The 19,138-nt window shown below is 42.5% G+C and overlaps 1 protein-coding gene across 1 annotated transcript in view; it reads right to left on the bottom strand.

The window, feature by feature from the left end:
• Nucleotides 1–19,138, bottom strand: part of SASS6 (SAS-6 centriolar assembly protein) — a 1,319,564-nt gene that overhangs the window by 1,094,350 nt on the left and 206,076 nt on the right. The window contains exon 3 of the mRNA XM_044085777.1: nucleotides 1,722–1,801. Coding sequence (XP_043941712.1) covers nucleotides 1,722–1,801 — 80 coding nt within the window. The remainder of the gene's footprint in view (nucleotides 1–1,721; nucleotides 1,802–19,138) is intronic.

Raw genomic sequence — 19,138 nt, 5'->3', positions numbered from 1 at the left:
GGAACACTAGAAGTTATAAGCAATGGAAAACAGTTGAAATACAATTGTCTCCAATGAAGTTCCGAAGACCATGTCCAACACAGAACAGCAAACAAGATCTGAAGAAATTTAGAAAGGCAGAACATTATGGAAGGATAATCAGAGCTTAAGAACCAAGACTCTGAAGAACCAGCCTTGAATCCAATCAGACCCAATAATCCACAGGTTGAGGCAAACAGAAAAGACAGCAACACATCAAAATTTACTGCATAAAACATTTGCATAAGCTTTTATACAGATCACTCTTTTAGAAATGCAGAGCACTATATTTCAGTTAGAGAAAACACAAGTCTTTCTCAGAACAAAATATAAAGTGGAAGGTTTTCCCTAACAAGGGAACATATCTGCCCAGCCTTGAAGGATTGCTAGCCAATCGACAGTTCCACGGAGTCCGCTGATGGAGTGCTCTTCAGAAGCAAAAAAGATCTGAAGCTTTTTTCACACCAACTGCCTCTACATGGATCTCCTCCTGAGCTCTTAACAGTTGAAATGCATGGAAGGCACCTTTTAGCTTTGTAAAGCTGTCTGGTCAAAGGAAGTAGGACCCATATAGCTCAGGCTACAGCAACAGTAATTTATATGTTGAAGATTATTTGCCTTTCATACAAGCAACAGAACACCTGAAGGACCAAAAAAGAGGCATGACTTTATAATTTATAAAATGGAAAACTGCAAAAACACTTTAAAAATTAGACTATGTACTTAACGGGCCAGTAAAGCATATCATAAAGTTAGTCCATAAATATTCTGAAAGTTTTCTAAACAGAAGTGAAACGATTCATATATACATTTACAAATATGCATATACATACACATACACACACACACACACACACACACACATATATATATATATATATATATATATATATGACATAATGAAAGGAAAATTCACATAGCAATACAAGAAACATTTTTATTGCAGAATGAGCATTTACTTACAAAATCCTGTGAGTGTGTTGTAAGCATTTTTAAAAATCACTTTATGTACTGTTAGCATGATACTGCATACAGAAAGCCAAAACATAAAGCAAATCTAGGGAAATATTTACTCTTCAATAAATTACAATTCAGATGATCAATCGGTTTTGGGAGACAACATGAAATTCTCACAATTCTGAGTCCCAAACAAAACTGGTATAAGATGCTGTGTTGTTACAATGGCTCACACTACTTAAACTTCGTAATTTAGTGATATCGTATGGTAAATTGCAAGCTGTTAAAAGTTTTTGAGATTCAGATATGGATAGTGGTAGAAAACAAACAAAGCAGAAGCAAATCTTTCAAATAAAAATGCTAGGAGGAAACAAAATGGCTACTATAAGTAAGTACAGTTTTCAAAAAGTGCGGGTAACAGACATTGTTACATTATACTGCATGTTAGTTGATAGCTTACCAAAGTACACAAATTATTACTAATTAAACTTGATTCAAATATTAAATTCATGCAGAATCAACAGCAAATGAAAATATTAATATCTTGATATATAATCATTATCAAGCAGAATTTAACAACTAGTGGCACAAACATCTTGTTAATCGAGACTATTCATAGGTACTTATCTGTGTTAATAATATAAAAATGAAGACATTTCAAGATTAACTGTTAAAATATTTGTGCTATAAAGCGCAATAAATTATTTTATCTACAGACTCAAAGCTGTCATATTTTTGTGACTCACCTCTGAAAATCTTCTTCAGATAAATTAAGGTTGTACAGAAAAAATGGATCAACATCGTCAGTTAAACGAACAACCAAGATCTATGTCAAAGGAGAAAATAAAAAAAATTCCGTATTAGCAGAACAGTTAATATTTTTCACACTGCTGCAAATGATGCATTTCTCTAATAAAATGAATGCCAGTTCAAATACTGGCAGACAGCAAAAAAAAAAAAAAGTTATGTGCTCACCATAACGTTCTATGTGTGTTGTCCATCTCACCTTCATTCTGTACTGGTTGGGTTTGGAACCAATCCTCGGTTCAGACTCGGACGTTTACAAAAAGCTGGAGGTCTTCAACTACACCTTGTGGCTGAAACCCTATCCCATGATGCTCTAGGAAACTCCCCAAATCTTGTTTACTGATATAACAACATATACTAGAAGGTCTAATTTCATGTCTATTAGATCAGAGAACATTATTTTTGTCCAGTTGTAACCTCTTGGTTCTCCAGGAGCCAAAGATTAGGGGAAGGAGGTTGGGATGCAAGAATGAAGGTGAGATGGACAACATACATGGAACATTATGGTGAGTACATGACTTCTTTATGTGATGATGTCCTATCTCACCTTCATTCTGCACTGGTTGGGACAGCGTCCCTAGCACCCCCTATTTCGGGTGGCTCAAGGGAGTATATTCTTCAAAACAGTGGACCCAAAAGAGGCCCTGTCCCTGGAGGCCAAATTCACTTTGTAATGAGTGATAAAGGTATGAGGCCTTGCCATGTTGCTGCAGCACATATCAACTGGTAATCTCGCCCGAAAGGCAGCAGAGGTTGCTATAGCTCTTGTAGAATGACCTTTTAACTTTTTGGGGATTTCTTTGTTCTGAGATTTGTAAGTAAAAAAAGTAATACAATCTGATAACCATTTAGAAAGAGTGACTTTAGACACTGCAGCAGCTTTCTTAGGGTCTGAAAAGGATACAAATAGTTGGTGGGATCTTCTGAAGTCCTTTGTCCTATGTAAATAGAAACGCAATTGTCTATGCACATCTAGTTGGTGTAGCATATATTCTGCCTTGTTGCCATAGTTGGAAAAAAGACTAAGTTCTATAGATTGATTCAGATTAGATTCTGAGTATGCCTTAGGTAGAAAGGATGGGTTTGTTCATAGGGATACCCTTGTCTTTGTGGAAAAGCATGTAGGGCGGCTTTGTCGACAAGGCCTCTAGCTCTGAAACTCTTCTGGCGAAGTGATAGCTATCAAAAGAATGGTCTTCCATGTCAAAAACTTTAGATCACAGGATGATGTGGGTTCAAAAGGTGGGAGAATCAGACAGGATAAGATAAAAGTTAGGTCCCATGGTGCTGGCTTAATGGGTGATCTTAATAAAAATAGTGCTCTTAAGAACGGCCTTGCATAGTCTGTGGGACATTAGATTTGGTCCTGATTCACTTATATGGAAGTTACATATTGCTGCTAATTGGATGCTGATAGTGGCTGTAGCTGCACCTTCATTAAAAAGCTTTGTACCAAAAATTCAAGAATGGAAGCTATGGGATTAGAAAAGGGGTCAATGCGGTTATTGTCGGCCCAAGCAGAAAATCTTTTCCATTTGCTCATGTACAATTTCCTTGTTGAAGCCTTATGAGGTGAGATTAAGATATCTTTCACAGATTGGAAAGGTTAGGGAGCCTGGCTATGTTTGGAATTGGAGCAGCCACACTGTTAGTTTGAAGGTTTGTAGAGAGGGATGGAGCATACCTGACTCACGACTCAGAAGGTCTGGAACTGGGTCCAAAATCCACGGCTACTCCTGTAAATGAGGCCACAGGAAGGGGAACCAGATTTGGCAATGCCAGTATGGGGCAACGAGTACTAAGATCTTTCCCAACGAGCTGGCTTTCTGAAGAACTTTGGGTATCAATGGGAAAGGAGGGAAGGCGTAGTGGAGACCCAAGGTCCAATTGTGTCCAAGTGCATCCCTTGGTGACTCCCCAGGGGAGGGGGGGATTTGTGCAAAAAAAGCTGCTGCATTTGGCATTCATGGACGTGACAAAAGGTCACAGCAAGTCTGTCCCCATCTGTGGAAAATCATCTCTGCTACCTCTTGTTTTAGAGACCTCTCGTGAGGTATTAGGATCACTCTGCTGAGTTTGTCTGCTATTATGTGGGATTTCCCTGGATGTGTGCTGCTATCAGAAAAAGTTGAGAGCCCACTGCCATACTCTCAGGGCCTCTTGACAAACAGGGTAGGACCTGGTTCCTCCTTGTTTGTTTCTTTACCAAACAACTGACAAGTTGTCCGTCTGTATTGCAATAGTTGCCAGCAGAAGAGAGTCTTGGAATGCTTGCAACACTAAAAGCACCGCTCTCATCTCTAGGTTATTGATGTGCAAATGGGCTTCATGTTCCTGCCAAGTGCCTTGAATTGTCCTTCTGAGATAATACCCCCCCACCCCATCTGAGAAGCATCCGTGGTCACTGTGGCCAAAGGTTGAAGGTGAAGAAAGGGGCGGCCTAATGTTCTATGATTCAGTAAGGCCACCATCAAAGGTCCTTATTACAGGATTTGGTTATCAAGATCTGGTGGGGCATGGGTAGTTCCTACATGGACCATTGAGTGAATAGTAGCCATTGAAGTATTCTCATGTGTAGGCGTGCCATTGGCATCCGGGTAATTGCAGCTGCCATTGTTCCCAGTCCTTTCAGGAGTGTTCTTGCCTGAACTTTCCTTTTGGGAAGAATAGAACTTGGATTCATAAAATTTTAACCCTTTCGGCGGGAAGTTTTGCCACCATATTTCTTGTGTCTAAATCTGCTCCTATAAAGACAGTATGCTGACAAGGCATCAAGACGGACTTTTCGTAAATTACTGTGATTCCCAGGTGAGAGCAAAGCTGTAAGGTGGTGTGTCTCTTGCTTTTGTTAGTAGATGCTCGGTGGTGGCAGTTAGGAGACAGTCGTCTAGATACGGAAGCACTCGCAATCCTAGGCGTTTCAAGTGAGCCATGACTACTGCCATACAATTGGTGAACACTCTGGGGGCTGTAGTGAGACCAAAGGGCAGAGCTCGAAACTGGCAGTGACTGGCCCCCAGCCGAAAGTGCAAATGACTCCTGGATCACCTGTCTATCTTTATATGGTAGTACGCATCCTGGATCGCCTATCTTTATATGGTAGTACGCATCCTGGATCGCCTATCTATCTTTATATGGTAGTACGCATCTTGGAGATCTGTAAAGCACATCCAATTGTCTTTTCCCAGAAAGGGAAGTACTGACTGCAGTGTTACCATCTGGAACTTCGCTTTCTTCACTGATTTGTTTAACCTGCTGATATCCAGGATGGGTCTCCAGTCCCCTGTTTTCTTTGGAACTAAAAAGAACCTTGAGTAAGTTCCATATCCTATTTGGTCTGTGGGGACTGTTTGAATGACTTTTTTTTCTAGCAACTTTTCGATTTCTGGAGTTGCCTGTTCCCTCTGGCTGGGTGGAAGGTCTGGGATGTTCCTTATATTTGGGATGGGGAAGGAAAAGGGTATGGAGTAACCTCTGGATACGATTCTTTGTACCCACTTGTCTTTTGTTATTTTTAGCCAGGCTTCTGGGTACAAAGATAAGTGACCCCTGACTGCCTCCAGAGATGGACGGATGGGCCTCCTTTCAGGAGAACTGAAAGGGCTTGCCAAAGAAGGATTCCCTATCTCCCTGGTTTTGCAGATCCCCCCTGCCGTGTGGCCGGCATCTTCAATTATTGCTTCCCCCTCTGCCCCTGGTGGAAGGCTCACCACGTGTGTCTTGAAAAACTCTCTGGGGATTTTCAAAACCACATTTTTCCTCTCTTTTGGCCTTTTGGATAAAGCCTAGAAGGTACAGAAAAACAGACTCCTATGGCAGAAGAGAGTTTTTCCTTTCTGGTCACACCTGGTTAGTGAGTCTTTGACTTTGGGCCCAAACAAGGACAAGCCATCAAAGGGGATGTTAACAAAGGAGGACTTAAAGGGCTCTGCAAAGTTACACAAGCGCATCCAGGAAATGTCTCCTTAGGGAAATTTCTGAACCCGCTGCCCTACTCGCACCATCAGCTGCATAGGAAATGAGCCTCATGGAGGAGTTTACCAATGAATTCAAGGTGGAGAGCTGGGAGGACACTTTATCTGACCCCCCCCCCCCCGTAGCTACTGAACCCTGGAAAGCATCTCCTAGCTCCTTCAGGAGACCTCTCTGTAACCTGGTAAAATGTGTAAGGTAATTCAGAGACCTGAGTGTAAAGGTGGCTGAACAGAAGGTGCGCTTTCCATATCTGTCCATCATACAAGACTCTCTGTTCAGGGGATGGACAGAAAAGGATGCGTCTGACAATTCCTTCTTGGTGGCTGCTGCCACCACCATAACATCTACTGGGAAACCTTTTGTAATAAAAGTTTTATCCTCGGGGGAAGTAATGAATTTATTTGGCCTCTAGGGAACAGGCTCCACTGAGTCTGGAGACTCCCACGCCTTTAAACAAACTAGATCTATGAGTTCATCGAAAGGCAGAGACACAAGTGCCGGAAGGGTGAGACCCAACAGCCTTCAGGTAAACAGACTCCCTCCTCAAAACAGCCAGAAGAAAATAAACGAACACAGCCTAAGTTGTTAATCAAGGTTAACCAATTTGACTAATGTAAAGAACTACTAATTAATCCAAGAGAAAAACTACCAAATTTTGTAATAAGCACTATAGAAGAAAAATCACTTAGCCAGAGCCAGCGTGAAGCACTCCAATCTTGTTTAGCAGAAAACGACATCTGGGGAGTTTCCTAGAGCATCATGGGATAGGGTTTCAGCCATGAGCTAGTTGAAGACCTCCAGCTTTTGTAAATGGCATAGTCGGAACCGAGGATCAGTTCCGAACCCAACCAATACAGAATGAAGGCGAAATAGGACAACATCACATGAAAAGTTATGTACTTACCATAAAGATAGATATAGAGCAGCAGGTCTCTCCCAGTGTTAACATGCTTGAGGTTGGCAGCCAGGAGGACAGCTCAGCATGTAAAATTGTCTCAACCAGGTAAGTTCTCTTTCCCTATTTCAAAGTGCACAGAGATGCCATTCCCCTCCAAAACTGGTCTGGGCAGTAGCAAGCAGAGACAATACTTGGCATCATGATAATAGACCAAGTTCACCAGAAGAGGGGGGAAGGAGGGTGGGTACATTACCAAGGATAATAAACCTGCTGTCCCAGATCTAACATTATGGTAAGTACATAACTTATGTACAGTATCTGGTATGAGAAAGTTTATCCTCAGTAACAGCAGGAAAAAGTCCCAAACTAATCCTCCTTGGCAGGCTCCGTTATAAAAACACACTACTTAAAACAATAACTCTAGGAAAGCCTGGATTTAGCTAATACTTACAGCACAGTACGCTGAATGTGATAACAGAAAACCAGGTAGCTGCTGCAAAAATATCACTCGGGACTGCAATCCAGAAAAAATGTTAAGCACCAATCACTCTTGCAGAATAAGCCTTTGAATTTGAAGAAAGCCTTATTGTACTTTTCGCAACAAAGACTGAATGGTGTCTGGGACAAGCTAGCCTGGGTGACCATTCATGCTTTTCACCCAAGATTTTTATTACAGAAGGACAGAAAAGGCGGTTAATCATTTGTGACAGACTTAATCTTGTGGATATAAAATCTTAACTGACTGTGTACATCCATGGAATGAAAAAGGTATTTTCCACAGTTAAGAGTACTGATGAAAGAAAACTGTGAGGTGAATACATTGGTAGACAATAAGTTCTGTAGCAACTTTAAGCAAAAAGGAGAGAGGGGATCAACTGACAACATACTGCAATTCAGAAATCATCTTGGCTGAAGTAATTCCCAGCAGAAGGACATTCTACAAAGACAGGAATTTCAACTCTGCAGAAGCTGCAGGCCCAGATTAATGCAGTTAGTTTCTTGTACAAGGCCAAAGGGGAAATGTTTCCTTTAATGGTAGCCTCAAAAGAAATGCAACTTAAGAAAGACTTTGTATACATGTTTAAAGAAGCTAGGATTGAAAAAACAAATGCCCTACTGGAAGTCATATATGGCTGTTAGGTGGACTTCGATAGGACAAGTCCAGAAACAACAAAAAAATTGGGACATATACTCTAGAAGAGTGGGAACAGAGTGAAAAAGGGATACATATGATACTCTATTTGCAGTGGAAAAGAAAAGCACTTGAAGTAGGTCATGCTATGCTGCTTCATAAGATCTAATGCTGTGACTTCTCTACTGAAATCTGGTCTTGGTTTGAAGACTGTTTTTTTAAAAAGCAATATTTAGCAAGTGCCATGAAGTAGAGGGATAAAGCCTGAGCTATGGCCCAGGCAAGATGGATTTGATTAGCGACTGTGGCACCTGGGCATTGGCAGGGAAAGGATGAGTATGCCTATTCTGGAGGGGTGCACTTGAATGCAACCTTGTTTTGATCCCTGATGAATGCTGGAGTCATAAAAAGGGTGTTGTCCTAAAGGGAAAATAGCAGGGGACATTGGCTGAGTCACTACAGCAGTGGGATGGTATACCAGCATGTCTCCATTGCAAGTCGAAGCTCTTGAACATGCATGGCAATAGGAATGTTATGGTTTAAAGCAAAAACATTTCTCGGCCTCTACAAAACACTGCTCCAGGAGCCTCTGTCTTCTCACTGGCCTTGAGTATTGGGATTAAGTCTAGGAGAGGAACAGAAGAGTCCAGTAGACCTGGTAGATGAGGACAGACCATGGTGGCAGATGATGGTCAGCTATGAGGAGGGAAAATAGCTCTGTCATAATTTCTGTAGACAGCCTACAGACTCAAACAGGTATTTTACAAACTGGAATATCTTAAGGGTCTGCTCTGGGACCACTGCTATGTTTCTTCTTTATTAATTATCTTTGTTGGAACTTAACAGAGTTAAACTGTTTACTATTCACTGATGACATTGTGTTAGTAAGATCTGATAGATGTGTTAAATGTATTAATTCAGCATTAGAAAATGATTTCTCACTATCCAGACTAATTATCTAACACCAGGAAACTAACAGTCATATTGTTTGGAACCCAAGAGATTATCCAAATACATCTCCTTCTTTCTCACTGACCATAACAGATATAAATTAAGAATAGTTTCATGCCAGAATCCTAGATCCAAGTCTTACGTTCCTAATGCACACAGAAAAGCAAAAGCAAATTCAGTTATTATACAATGCCCCCATTAATATTCCAAAAATGTGCACGCTGATTGGCCAGCGTGCCCGTTGTAAATTCCACAATATACCAATGGACAAAAGGTCCGGTCACCCGGAGTTTTTCCCGTTGGTATAAAGTCCTCAAAATATATATATTTTTAACAAATAAAAAAAAAAAAAAAAAGAAAGAAAAAAAACGGAGCAACGGAGACTTTCTTTTCTCCGTTGCTTCCATTTCAAAGCATTGATGCACTGGGTATGCATGGGACGCAAGTCCCATACGCATGCTCAGTACATCAAAATAGGGAAGCAATGTACTACATCCGGTGGAAGAATAGTTATGCGCTGTTATACAAAGACATTATTTAAGAAAAGTATTTTTTTTCTTAAATAATGTCAGTGTATAATAGCAGTAACCAACTACGTGGTTGTGGCATACTGAAATTTATCCACGGTTGGCTTTATTTAATCACTCGGGCTTCGCCCTCGTGATTAAACCACATCAACTGTGGGTAAATCTTCAATATGCTACACCACGTCATTGGTTATTGCTTTAGTACTAAACAAGATAAAAGTAGCTTACCAAATCCTCAAACCTTATTGGTTCATAGGCAGTTTCTAGGCATGTGGACCAGCAGACCATAAAGAAGCCCAACCAAAATTCTCCACTGCCCCAAAGCAATAGCACTGGCTGGTTATGTGACTTACTCAAGGTAACAACTTAGGCAAAAGGCTAAGGGAAATTTAACCCTGTACTACAGGAAGTAGTTTGCTAACAGCTCATAGCCTTAATCCTCTGAACCAACTGCCAGACATGCTATTGCCATTAATATTCTACTATCCAGACATGAAAATGCACTACCAAGCATTTCCTTACTCTCATTCCAAAACAGCACTACACAGCAAAACACAGAGTAAAGTACTAAGATTTATTCATCTCAGCCCTAACACAGTAAACCACTAAATTGCATTAGCAAAAAGCAGTTGGCTTCCAATACAAGAAAAAGTTTCATTCTTACTAAAGTAACTTACCTTTAAACAGATTTATGACAATTACTGTCCATCTTTTAGAAATAAACTTCAAATAATACGAATCAGCCTGTACTTATTCAAACTTTCGCTCCCTGAAAGATCCTTTTTCTAAACTTGTTCCATTTGCCAGGAACTCTGTACTAGATGCTACTAATAACTTGCAGACTTTCATATAACTTTTAAAAAACACCCATTTAAAGCAAACAGTTGTGGCTGTCTCTCTAAGCCTTGGTGAGAATAGACATGACACTGCAAGTGCTTTTAAGTTTAATACTTAACACTGTAGACACTTGATACTGTAGTATTTAAACATATAGAATTACAGAAATATGCATGCACTGTAATAACAAGTTATGTAGTGTATGGAGTACAGTGATTATGCTCTGAAATTCAGAAAAATCAGATCAGTTAAGGATAAAAGTGGCACAAGACCTAACCTTAACAACTAAGTACCCCCTGCTAAAGTTCTTAAGGTCAGGTCTATTACTAGGGAGTCATATCTGCCAGTATTGACCAATAAATGAAAGAGGCAGCATTGCTGTCTGAAGGGATAACTTGTCCCTTCCTCTTACAAACTTAGAAAGTAGCTAGGTTGTGTTCGCTGAAAGCATTTTTTTAAATGTACAAACATTGAAACTCAAATGCAGGTCACTATTCAGTGACTTCAACCCTCCTTAGTCTGTCAACCACAGACTTTATGAGGAACAGACCAAGCAAATAAGGCAAAAATCTGGAAATTTTGTGAAAATATGGACTGTTGAGAGCCATGAAAGGCGAATGTAAACCTAATGGAAAGTGTTAGACTGCTTTTCTGACAGTGCCCCCGCAAAAGCCATGAAAACACTTAGCTATTTTGTTTTCTTTTTTTTCATGTCACTAGTAGTACATGGAGCATATAAAGCTCTATGCACTACAAAGAATTAAGATTGGGTCCCTGATCATAACTCATTTATCGTGTGTTCGAGACATGGATGCCAAGAAATTCACCTCGAGAGCAACCCAATCATAATCCTCTACATTATACCAATAACTTAACCTGATGAGAACCCCACCCCCAACAAGGCAGTGTCTGCTCGAGAGGAGAGACTTGATCTGCAGCATACAGGGGACAAATATCAGACACACAAGAAAGAAATACTGGAATTGCGTGGGATTATAAGCCTTCATGAGCACATACAGATTTTTTTTTTTGAGAGGGGTGCAGCCATGAGTTGCAGAATTTTTTTTTTACAAAAGGAAAACACACACAAAGCTAATTATCTGGAACAAAAATATTTATGAAAAAAATGTGTCCATACTTGTTTAAAACATAAAAGTAAAAAAAAAGTGCACAGTACTCACCTTTTTAGTAAGGTGCAATATGTAAAACAAATTATGTAAAATGGTGTATAATTCTGAATTTGCTATTTCATATTGTGGGTTTGGTATAATGGTTGAGGTCTTCACTCACAGACACAAGGTACATTGATTCTGACCATGGGTTACTGACTTGGCTTAAAATGGCCCATAAAGGCAGTTAGCTTAGTAGACTTAGTAGTCACCAATGAACTTATGAAAAAATGCATTGCAAATTCACTAAACCTCTGCTTCTTCTTGATTGAGCAAATGTATACACTGTTGCAAGACAAATACCTTTTGGAAAGCCTGAGTTAGGTCACATGATAACTTTTATATATGGACTATGGCTTGCTGAGCCTACCCCTTCCCCTTGAACATCTAACTGTGGAAAGGGGACCGGCTTTTTCTAGTTTCGGAAGCCATAGGAAATCCTGTTTGGGTCATATTATGAGGATGCACAACTGTGAGCAGGCATGAGTGCAAAATAAGACATATAAACTCTAATTGTAGAAATGCATTAGACCAAAAACAAAGAAGATGTAAAAGGCTGACAGAACTTTATCTGAACTAACGAATCAAGTTCAACTCCTCTTCACGGTTAAAAACAAATAGAAAACCAATCACTTTTATAGTCCTCATAATTTCTTTCAATTACCTAATATCCTATAAAAAAAAAAAAGCTTTCCATGGCAATTCAGTATTTAACTATCAGGCTGTAATTTTTTAATTGCAGAATGTACATAACATCCATTCTATCAAGTAATAAATCTATATTTTTGACACAGCCTGTTGTAGCACACAAAATCTCAAACAAGATGCATTCCCCCCCCCCCATGGCATCTCCATAAATGTTCAACCACTGAGTACACCATATTTTTATTTCGACAGTCCTTCAAGAGTTCCAGTATTCTTATTTTTACAATTCTGCTGGTCTTGCCTATGTAGAACACTTTGAAATGACAAACTATAGCATAAATAACCATTTATGAGTTGCAGGAAATAACCCCATATATAGAACACATCTTTTATTTATTTATTTATTTATTTTATTTATTTATTTTAAGTTTGATGACCAGTGAAGTCCACTGGGCCACAAGAAAGCCCATTTTCAGTGGTGGCCCGTGGAGAAAAGCTCCAATAGTTACTGCAATGAAGCTACACTTACAATGATTAAAATTTGAAAATCAGGGCACACAAAATTATGCACAAAAAGTGTAAAAGCAGGACATCTTTACCAAGACAAGACACTTACAATGATTAAAATTTTGAAAAATCAGGACACACAAAATTATGTACAAAAAGTGTAAAAGCAGGACATATTTACAAAGACAAGCAATACGTCATAAATCATAGAGTAACATAATGACAATGGATACTTGCATCGAGCGTATGACAGCTAGGAGGATTGAGCATTTATAGCATACATAAATAATATGTTGGAATTTAGCAAGGAGAAATGTTAAACAAAAACAGCTGCAAGGTCCAATTAAGATTATGTGTAAGAGATTCTTGAGGGGAGAGTGTGTGTTTTTCTATGAGATAGGTAGAGGATTTGAGGGGTTATGTTGGAGCGTGACATGGGTATAACCATTTAGAGGACAGGTGACAGAAAAGCTGAGATTTGAAATTTGTATGGTTACGTAGGTTGCATAGGTGAGGGGGGAAGAGAGTTCCACAGTTTAGCCAAGTAGAAGGACATTAATAGTTGGCCTGGTGGTTGTGAAGGTTTGTGGACTTGGAGATTTTGGTGTAGGGATCTGAGTGAGCGGTTGGGTGTGTACGTCTTTAAGGTAGCGGCAAGGGATGGGCAGTCTGTAGGTTTAAAGATGAGCTTGTGGCCAATGATGAGTTGAAGGTAGCTGAGATAGTTAGGTAGTTCTAGCCAATTTAGTGAGTGGCAGTGGTGGGATGAGTTCTTAGAATCGGTTGTAAATTTGCAGATTTTGTGGTAGCAGTTTTCATATTTGGATCTAAGGCTGAGTTGGAGATTGGAGAACAGAGGGGCACCATACAAGAGGGAGGGGAGCAGGAAAGAGGATGCAAGGGTTTCTGTAGAGGAGACCTAACTTCTGGTGGGTTTTCTTTACTGCGGTAAGGATGTGGGTATTGAATTTTAGTTCTTCATCAATGATGACGCCGAGAAAATTGGTGAAGGGAACGATTTCAAGGGTGGTGTTGTTTTTGCTCTGTATGGTGAAGGAGGCTTTGTCTATAAAGGAGTTTTTGGTTGGAGAAAAAATCATTAGCTTAGTTTTATTTGCATTTAGAGCTAAATGGTTAGACCTCATCCAGGATTCGGTGAAGGCTAATTGGTTCTTGCTATGAGATCAGAGGGGGGAGAGGGCAGAGCAGATGATAGTGGAGTCGTCAGCATATTGGACGACAGATCCTTCTGGGATGGAGTTGTGAAAGTTGTTAATAAATAGGTTAGAGAGTAGAGGTCCAAGAACAGAGCTTTGGGGGACTCCAGTGGGTGTGGGTAGAAAGGAGGAGGTGGACATTTTCCATTGCACAGCTCGTTGGTGGTTTGCCAGGTAGCTGGAAGACAAGCCAATGGTAGTGGGACAGAGATGTAAGGTGGAGAGTTTTGTCAAGAGTAGGATGTGGGAGATGGTGTCAAATGCTTTTGATACATCTAGGAATAGGGAAGATACAAATTTACCTGAGTCAAGTCCAACACTTATCTCTAGCAACTAAACTGTACACCTTACAATTTCCACACAGAGGAGTCCCAAAATTGGTAACCCTTCTCAAATCCACATTAGATGAAAGCTCCCCGGCATCAAATCAAGAATGGACCAATTTGACTTTCAAATTTGGGGCTATCCTATAAGGAACAGGAGGTGAAAGAGGTAAAACCTTTACCAAAGTTTTATCTAAAAGTAAAATTTGCCAATATCCCTTAACACATTAACACCTTTGTGGTGTGGAATGTCACACCTCTAGCAGCATATACACAGGCGGTATTCCTGAGTATTTTGAGAAAAAAAAAGTTATGTCTTACCATAACGTTCTGAGTTGGTGATCTTCTTCCAGTCATCACTGAGTCGGCCTTATACCAAGCTTGCATGAACCAAAAACTCTCGAGCTAAGCTGCTACCCACAATGCCCTTCACTCAGTTTCCTCAGATCGAGTTTGCATGCAACATATAGAAGAAACAGCAAGTCAGAGGCCATCTCTGCACAGAAACCTAAGACACCACAAAGACCCAGATCATCTGCCAGGAACCTTTGGAGGCAGTCGGTGGGAGGATGTGATGACTGGAAGAAGATCAACAACTCAGATGGAACATTTAAGACATAATTTCTTCATCTGAAGTTGTTAATCTTCTTCCTATTCACTAATGGGACAGAATCTCCAGCTACTTGGAGAACGTGGGTGGCTCTTATGGAAGAACATTCCTGAGAACCATTCAGCCAAAGGCTGCTCTTCCCCTGGAGATCAGATCCAATTTGTAATCCTTGATAAAGGTATGGGGCTTAGCCCAAATGGCGGCTGCACAAATGTCATCCATGGAGGTCCTAGAATGGAAGGCAACCGATGCTGCAATAGCCCTAGTTGAGTGAGCTTTGATTAGGCCAGGCTTAGATTCAATCATAAGCGAATATGAGAAGGCAATGTAATCCCCGAGCCATTTAGACTAAGTAACTTTCGATACTGCACCTCCCATTCTAGGACCCGCAAAGGAAATGAAAAGTTGGTTCGACTTGCGAAAGGATTTAGTTCTGTCCAGGTAGAAACGTAATTGTCTATGAACATCCAAAGAATGTAGACAGTATTTTCCCTTGTTAGAATATTTTGGAAAGAATACAGGGAGCTCAATGGACTAGTTAATAGAAAAAACAGAAACCACCTTGGGAAGGAAGGATGGATTCGTACGAAGTGACACTCTGTCCTTATGGAAGATCAGTTAAGGGCTCTTGATACATAATGCTTGCAATTCAGAAATTCGTCTGGCTGAGGTGACAGCCACCAGTAATAAGAATTTCCGTGAAAGGAATATTAGATCACATGTCGCAGCAGGCTCAAAAGGGGACAGAGAGAGACTGCAGAACCCAGGAGTGATTCCATGCCTCCACCGACTGCCTGATGGGAGGCCTGCTGTGGAAAATACTCTTGAGGAATGTCTTGCAAAGGCGAATGGAAATAAGCGGGACTCCATCTAAACCATTACGGAAGTTGGAAACCGCTGTTAGATGGACTTGAATGGTGGAAGCTGATGCCTCATTATCAAACAGTTCAGCCAGGTAATGAAGAATAGTGGCTACAGGAGCTGAGAATGGATCTAGCTTCCGATTATGTGACCAAATAGAGAATCTTTTCCATTTGTCCCTGTAAAGTTTCCTGGTGGATGGTTTATGAGAGGCCAAAATAATATCACAGATGGATGAAGAGAGGGTTTCCTGCCTGGCAACTAACGGAAGTGGAGAAACCAAGCCATCAGCTTGAGAGTGGACAGATTTGGGGGAGTCAGCCCTTGTGGGGAGATATGAGGTCCTGACGAGTGTCTAGGATCCAAGGAGGTTGTAGTAGATGAGGTTGGAGGAAGGGAAGCCATACTTGACGAGGCCAGAATGGGGCAATGAGGATCACTTTGCTTCTCAACCGAATAGCTTTCCTTAGAACAAGGGGGATCAGAGGAATCGGAGGATAAACATAAAGGAGACCTGTGGGCCAATCATGAATCAAAGCGTCTCTCAGTGACTCCCCAGGAGGGGGAAAGAGGGCAAAGTAGCTGCTGCATTTTGTGTTTGAGGGGGAGGCAAAAAGATCGCAGCATGGCTGGCCCCAACGGCTGAAAATTTCCGCCGCCACACTCGGATTGAGAGACCACTTGTGAGGATGGAGGATGCATCTGCTTAGCCTGTCCGCAATCACGTTGGAGCTTCCCAGGATATGGGTTGTGATTAGAAAGCGGTTGCGATTAGAAAGCGGTTGGAAGCTATCGCCCAATGCCAAATTCTCATGGCTTCGCGACACAGGGGTTAGGATTTGGTCACTCCCTGTTTATGTACCAGACCACGGACATGTTGTCCGACTGGATAGCAATCATTCCGGACAGAAGGAGCGGATGGCGAGCTTGCAACCCCAATAGCACCTCTCAACTCCATGACATTGATATGTAAGTTGACCTCTACGTTGGACCATGTGCCTTGGCCTGACTTTCCCTGGAAGTGGGCCCCCCATCCCATCAGGGAAGCGTCTGTGGTCACCGTGGAGCGGGGTTTGGGAGCCTGGAAGGGGAGACACCAAAGATTTTCATTTGTACTCATCCACCAGAGGAGATCTTGTTTGCAAGTGTTGTTGATGAGAATCTGTGAGCTCAGGGGGTGAAGATTGGATATCCACTGTGCCTGAAGGAGCCATTGCAGTAATCTCATGTGTAATCTGGCAAGGGGAACAATAGGGATGGCTGCAGCCATAGACCCCAGAGCCTGGAAAACTTCCCTTGCAGACACCTTTCTTTGACAGAGTATCACTTGAACTTGTGCCCTTAATCTCTGAAGCCTGTGAAGAGAGATCAGACTTGACTGGGTGTTGAATATTACCCCTATGAATTCCAACTGCTGTGAGGGCTGAAGGTTGGATTTCTCCCAGTGGATGGTGATGCCTGGCGACTCTGCTAGGACTAGAGTGTAGCGGAGAGCCCTGACCAGTAGGTGCTTGGTGGGGGTGGGAGGAGCCAATCGTCTAAGTACGGAAATACCTGGAATCCCTGAAGTCTCAGATGAGCCGTTACCACTGCTAGGCATTTCGTGAACACTCTGGGGGCCGTCGAGAGACCGAATGGCAGGGCTCTGAATTGGTAATGACTTGCTCCCAGCCGGAAGCAAAGGAGATTCCTGGAGCGCTTGTCCATTTTAATGTGGTAATACACATCCCGGAGGTCTATCGAGCACATCCACACACCCTCCCAAAGAAATGGGAGAATGGATTGCATCGTGACCATGCGGAATTTGGTTTGCACTACTGACTTGTTTAGTTGGCTGAGATTCAGAATGGGCCTCCAGTCCCATGTCTTCTTTGGCACCAAAAAGAATCTCGAGTAGAACCCTGATCTGCACTGGTCTGGGGGACCTGTTGGATGACTCGTTTTTGACATAGCTTTCGTATTTCAGGAGCTGCCTCCTCCCTTTGACTGGGTAGAACATCGGGAAGGGATTTAGGAGGTCTTGGATAAGATATTAGGGAAATGTGGTAGCCTCTGGTAATGATTCTCTGCACCCACTGATAGTCTGTAATAGAGAGCCAGGCAGCTTGGTGCAGAGAAAAATGCACCCTGACTGCTTCCAGAGGAAAGCAATTGGGCAGTGCTTTAGGAGTGCTGATACGGTCTACCCGAGAAGGAATCTCTGGAACCCTAGTTCCGGGGACCACCTCTGCCCCAAAAGGGGCATCTTCCATTATTGGAACCCCCTCTGCCTCTGAGGGAGTCCTCACCATGTGCATCACGGAAAGGACCTTGAGACTTCTTGTGCCACATCTTCCCACTCCTTTGGTTCCTGGAGAAGGAATGCTGAGGTTTGAAAAAGCATTGGCCCATGGCAGACAAGGTCTTCCCGTCCTGCTCGCACCTGGCTAATGTATCCTTGACCTTAGCACTGAACAGGACTGATGGCTCGATAGGGATATTTAAAAAGAAAGACTTGAAGGAGTCCGCAAGGTCACAAATGCGCATCCAGACATGGCGTCTCATGAGTACGCCTGCACCCGCAGCTCTAGCCGCTCCTTCGGTTGCGTGGGACAGCAACCTCATGGACGAATTGGATATTGACTCTAGGGTGGCAAGCCGGGAAGCAACTTTATCACATGCTCCATTAGAAACTTGGCCCGTGACGGTCCTGGAGAGTTTGGTGATGAGATCTCTTTGGAGCCTCATAAAATGTGCCAAAAAGTTCAGGGACCTGACTGCAATGGTCGCTGATGCAAAAACTCACTTCCCTAACCTGTCCACCACCCAGGACTCTGTTGGGCGGGTGGACACAGCAGGACTCTCTTCTGCAAGGTCCTTTTTCGTGGCTGCCGCCACCACCATAGCGTCCACTGACAAACCTCTAGACCAATGGGGCTGATCCTCTGGAGGGGAGAGTACCTTGTCTGATCCCCTAGGGATGCCCTCAACGATGTCCAGGTTCTTTCACGCCTGCTGCACAATGAGCTTAACCAACTCATCGGCAGGGGGGAGGGGGTCACCCAAGAAGTAGAGGGCCGAGAGTGAAAGGCTTACAGGAATACGGATTTCTCCGAGGAAGGATTGGAGGGCTTCCAGTAACCCCTCTGTTTCAAGATTTCCAGGATGTCTCCAAAAGAGACACTGTCAGGGGGTGACTGTGGGGATCCTTCCCCATCATCGTAATCTGTGTCTTCCATGAGGGACTCCTCTGGGGAGTCTGTGTGTTTCCTCTTACATGCCCATTTCCGAGGGGGTCATTCAGTGGGAGCATCCGAAGAAGACTCAGCAAGGGAAATACCCTGGACAGGGGTTTCCTGTGCCTTGTGCTCTGAGCCCTGGGGGTGTGGCCTTTGACAGCTGCGGCTCAGAAGAAACTGGAGGAATGACTGATGTAGGAGGATTGCTAGAAACAAGGACCCTCTCCATCACCCAGAAAGCAGGCCCGCCCTAAGAGGAGTGGGAGCCCGGAACCGAAGAAGACAATATCGGAACCGAAGTCACACCCCGCTCCACACGGTCCGCCCCCAGGGATGGAGCCTCAAGCAAACTCTGGGCTGTAGTCACCCTCGGACCCGAAGACAGAACAGACACAGTTGGAACCGTGACAGAAACCGGAGGTTCCAGCTCCCCCCAAGCATGGGATTGAGGAAGGATGGGTTCCGATGGAACTGACACCCAAAGGG

The sequence above is a fragment of the Protopterus annectens genome, chromosome 10.part0, assembly GCF_019279795.1.
Source record: "Protopterus annectens isolate FY-2018-M chromosome 10.part0, PAN1.0, whole genome shotgun sequence".
In the NCBI taxonomy this organism is placed as follows: Eukaryota; Metazoa; Chordata; order Ceratodontiformes; family Protopteridae; genus Protopterus; species Protopterus annectens.
The sequence above is the reverse complement of the archived record's forward strand: the minus strand, read 5'-3'. Positions and strand labels throughout refer to the sequence as shown.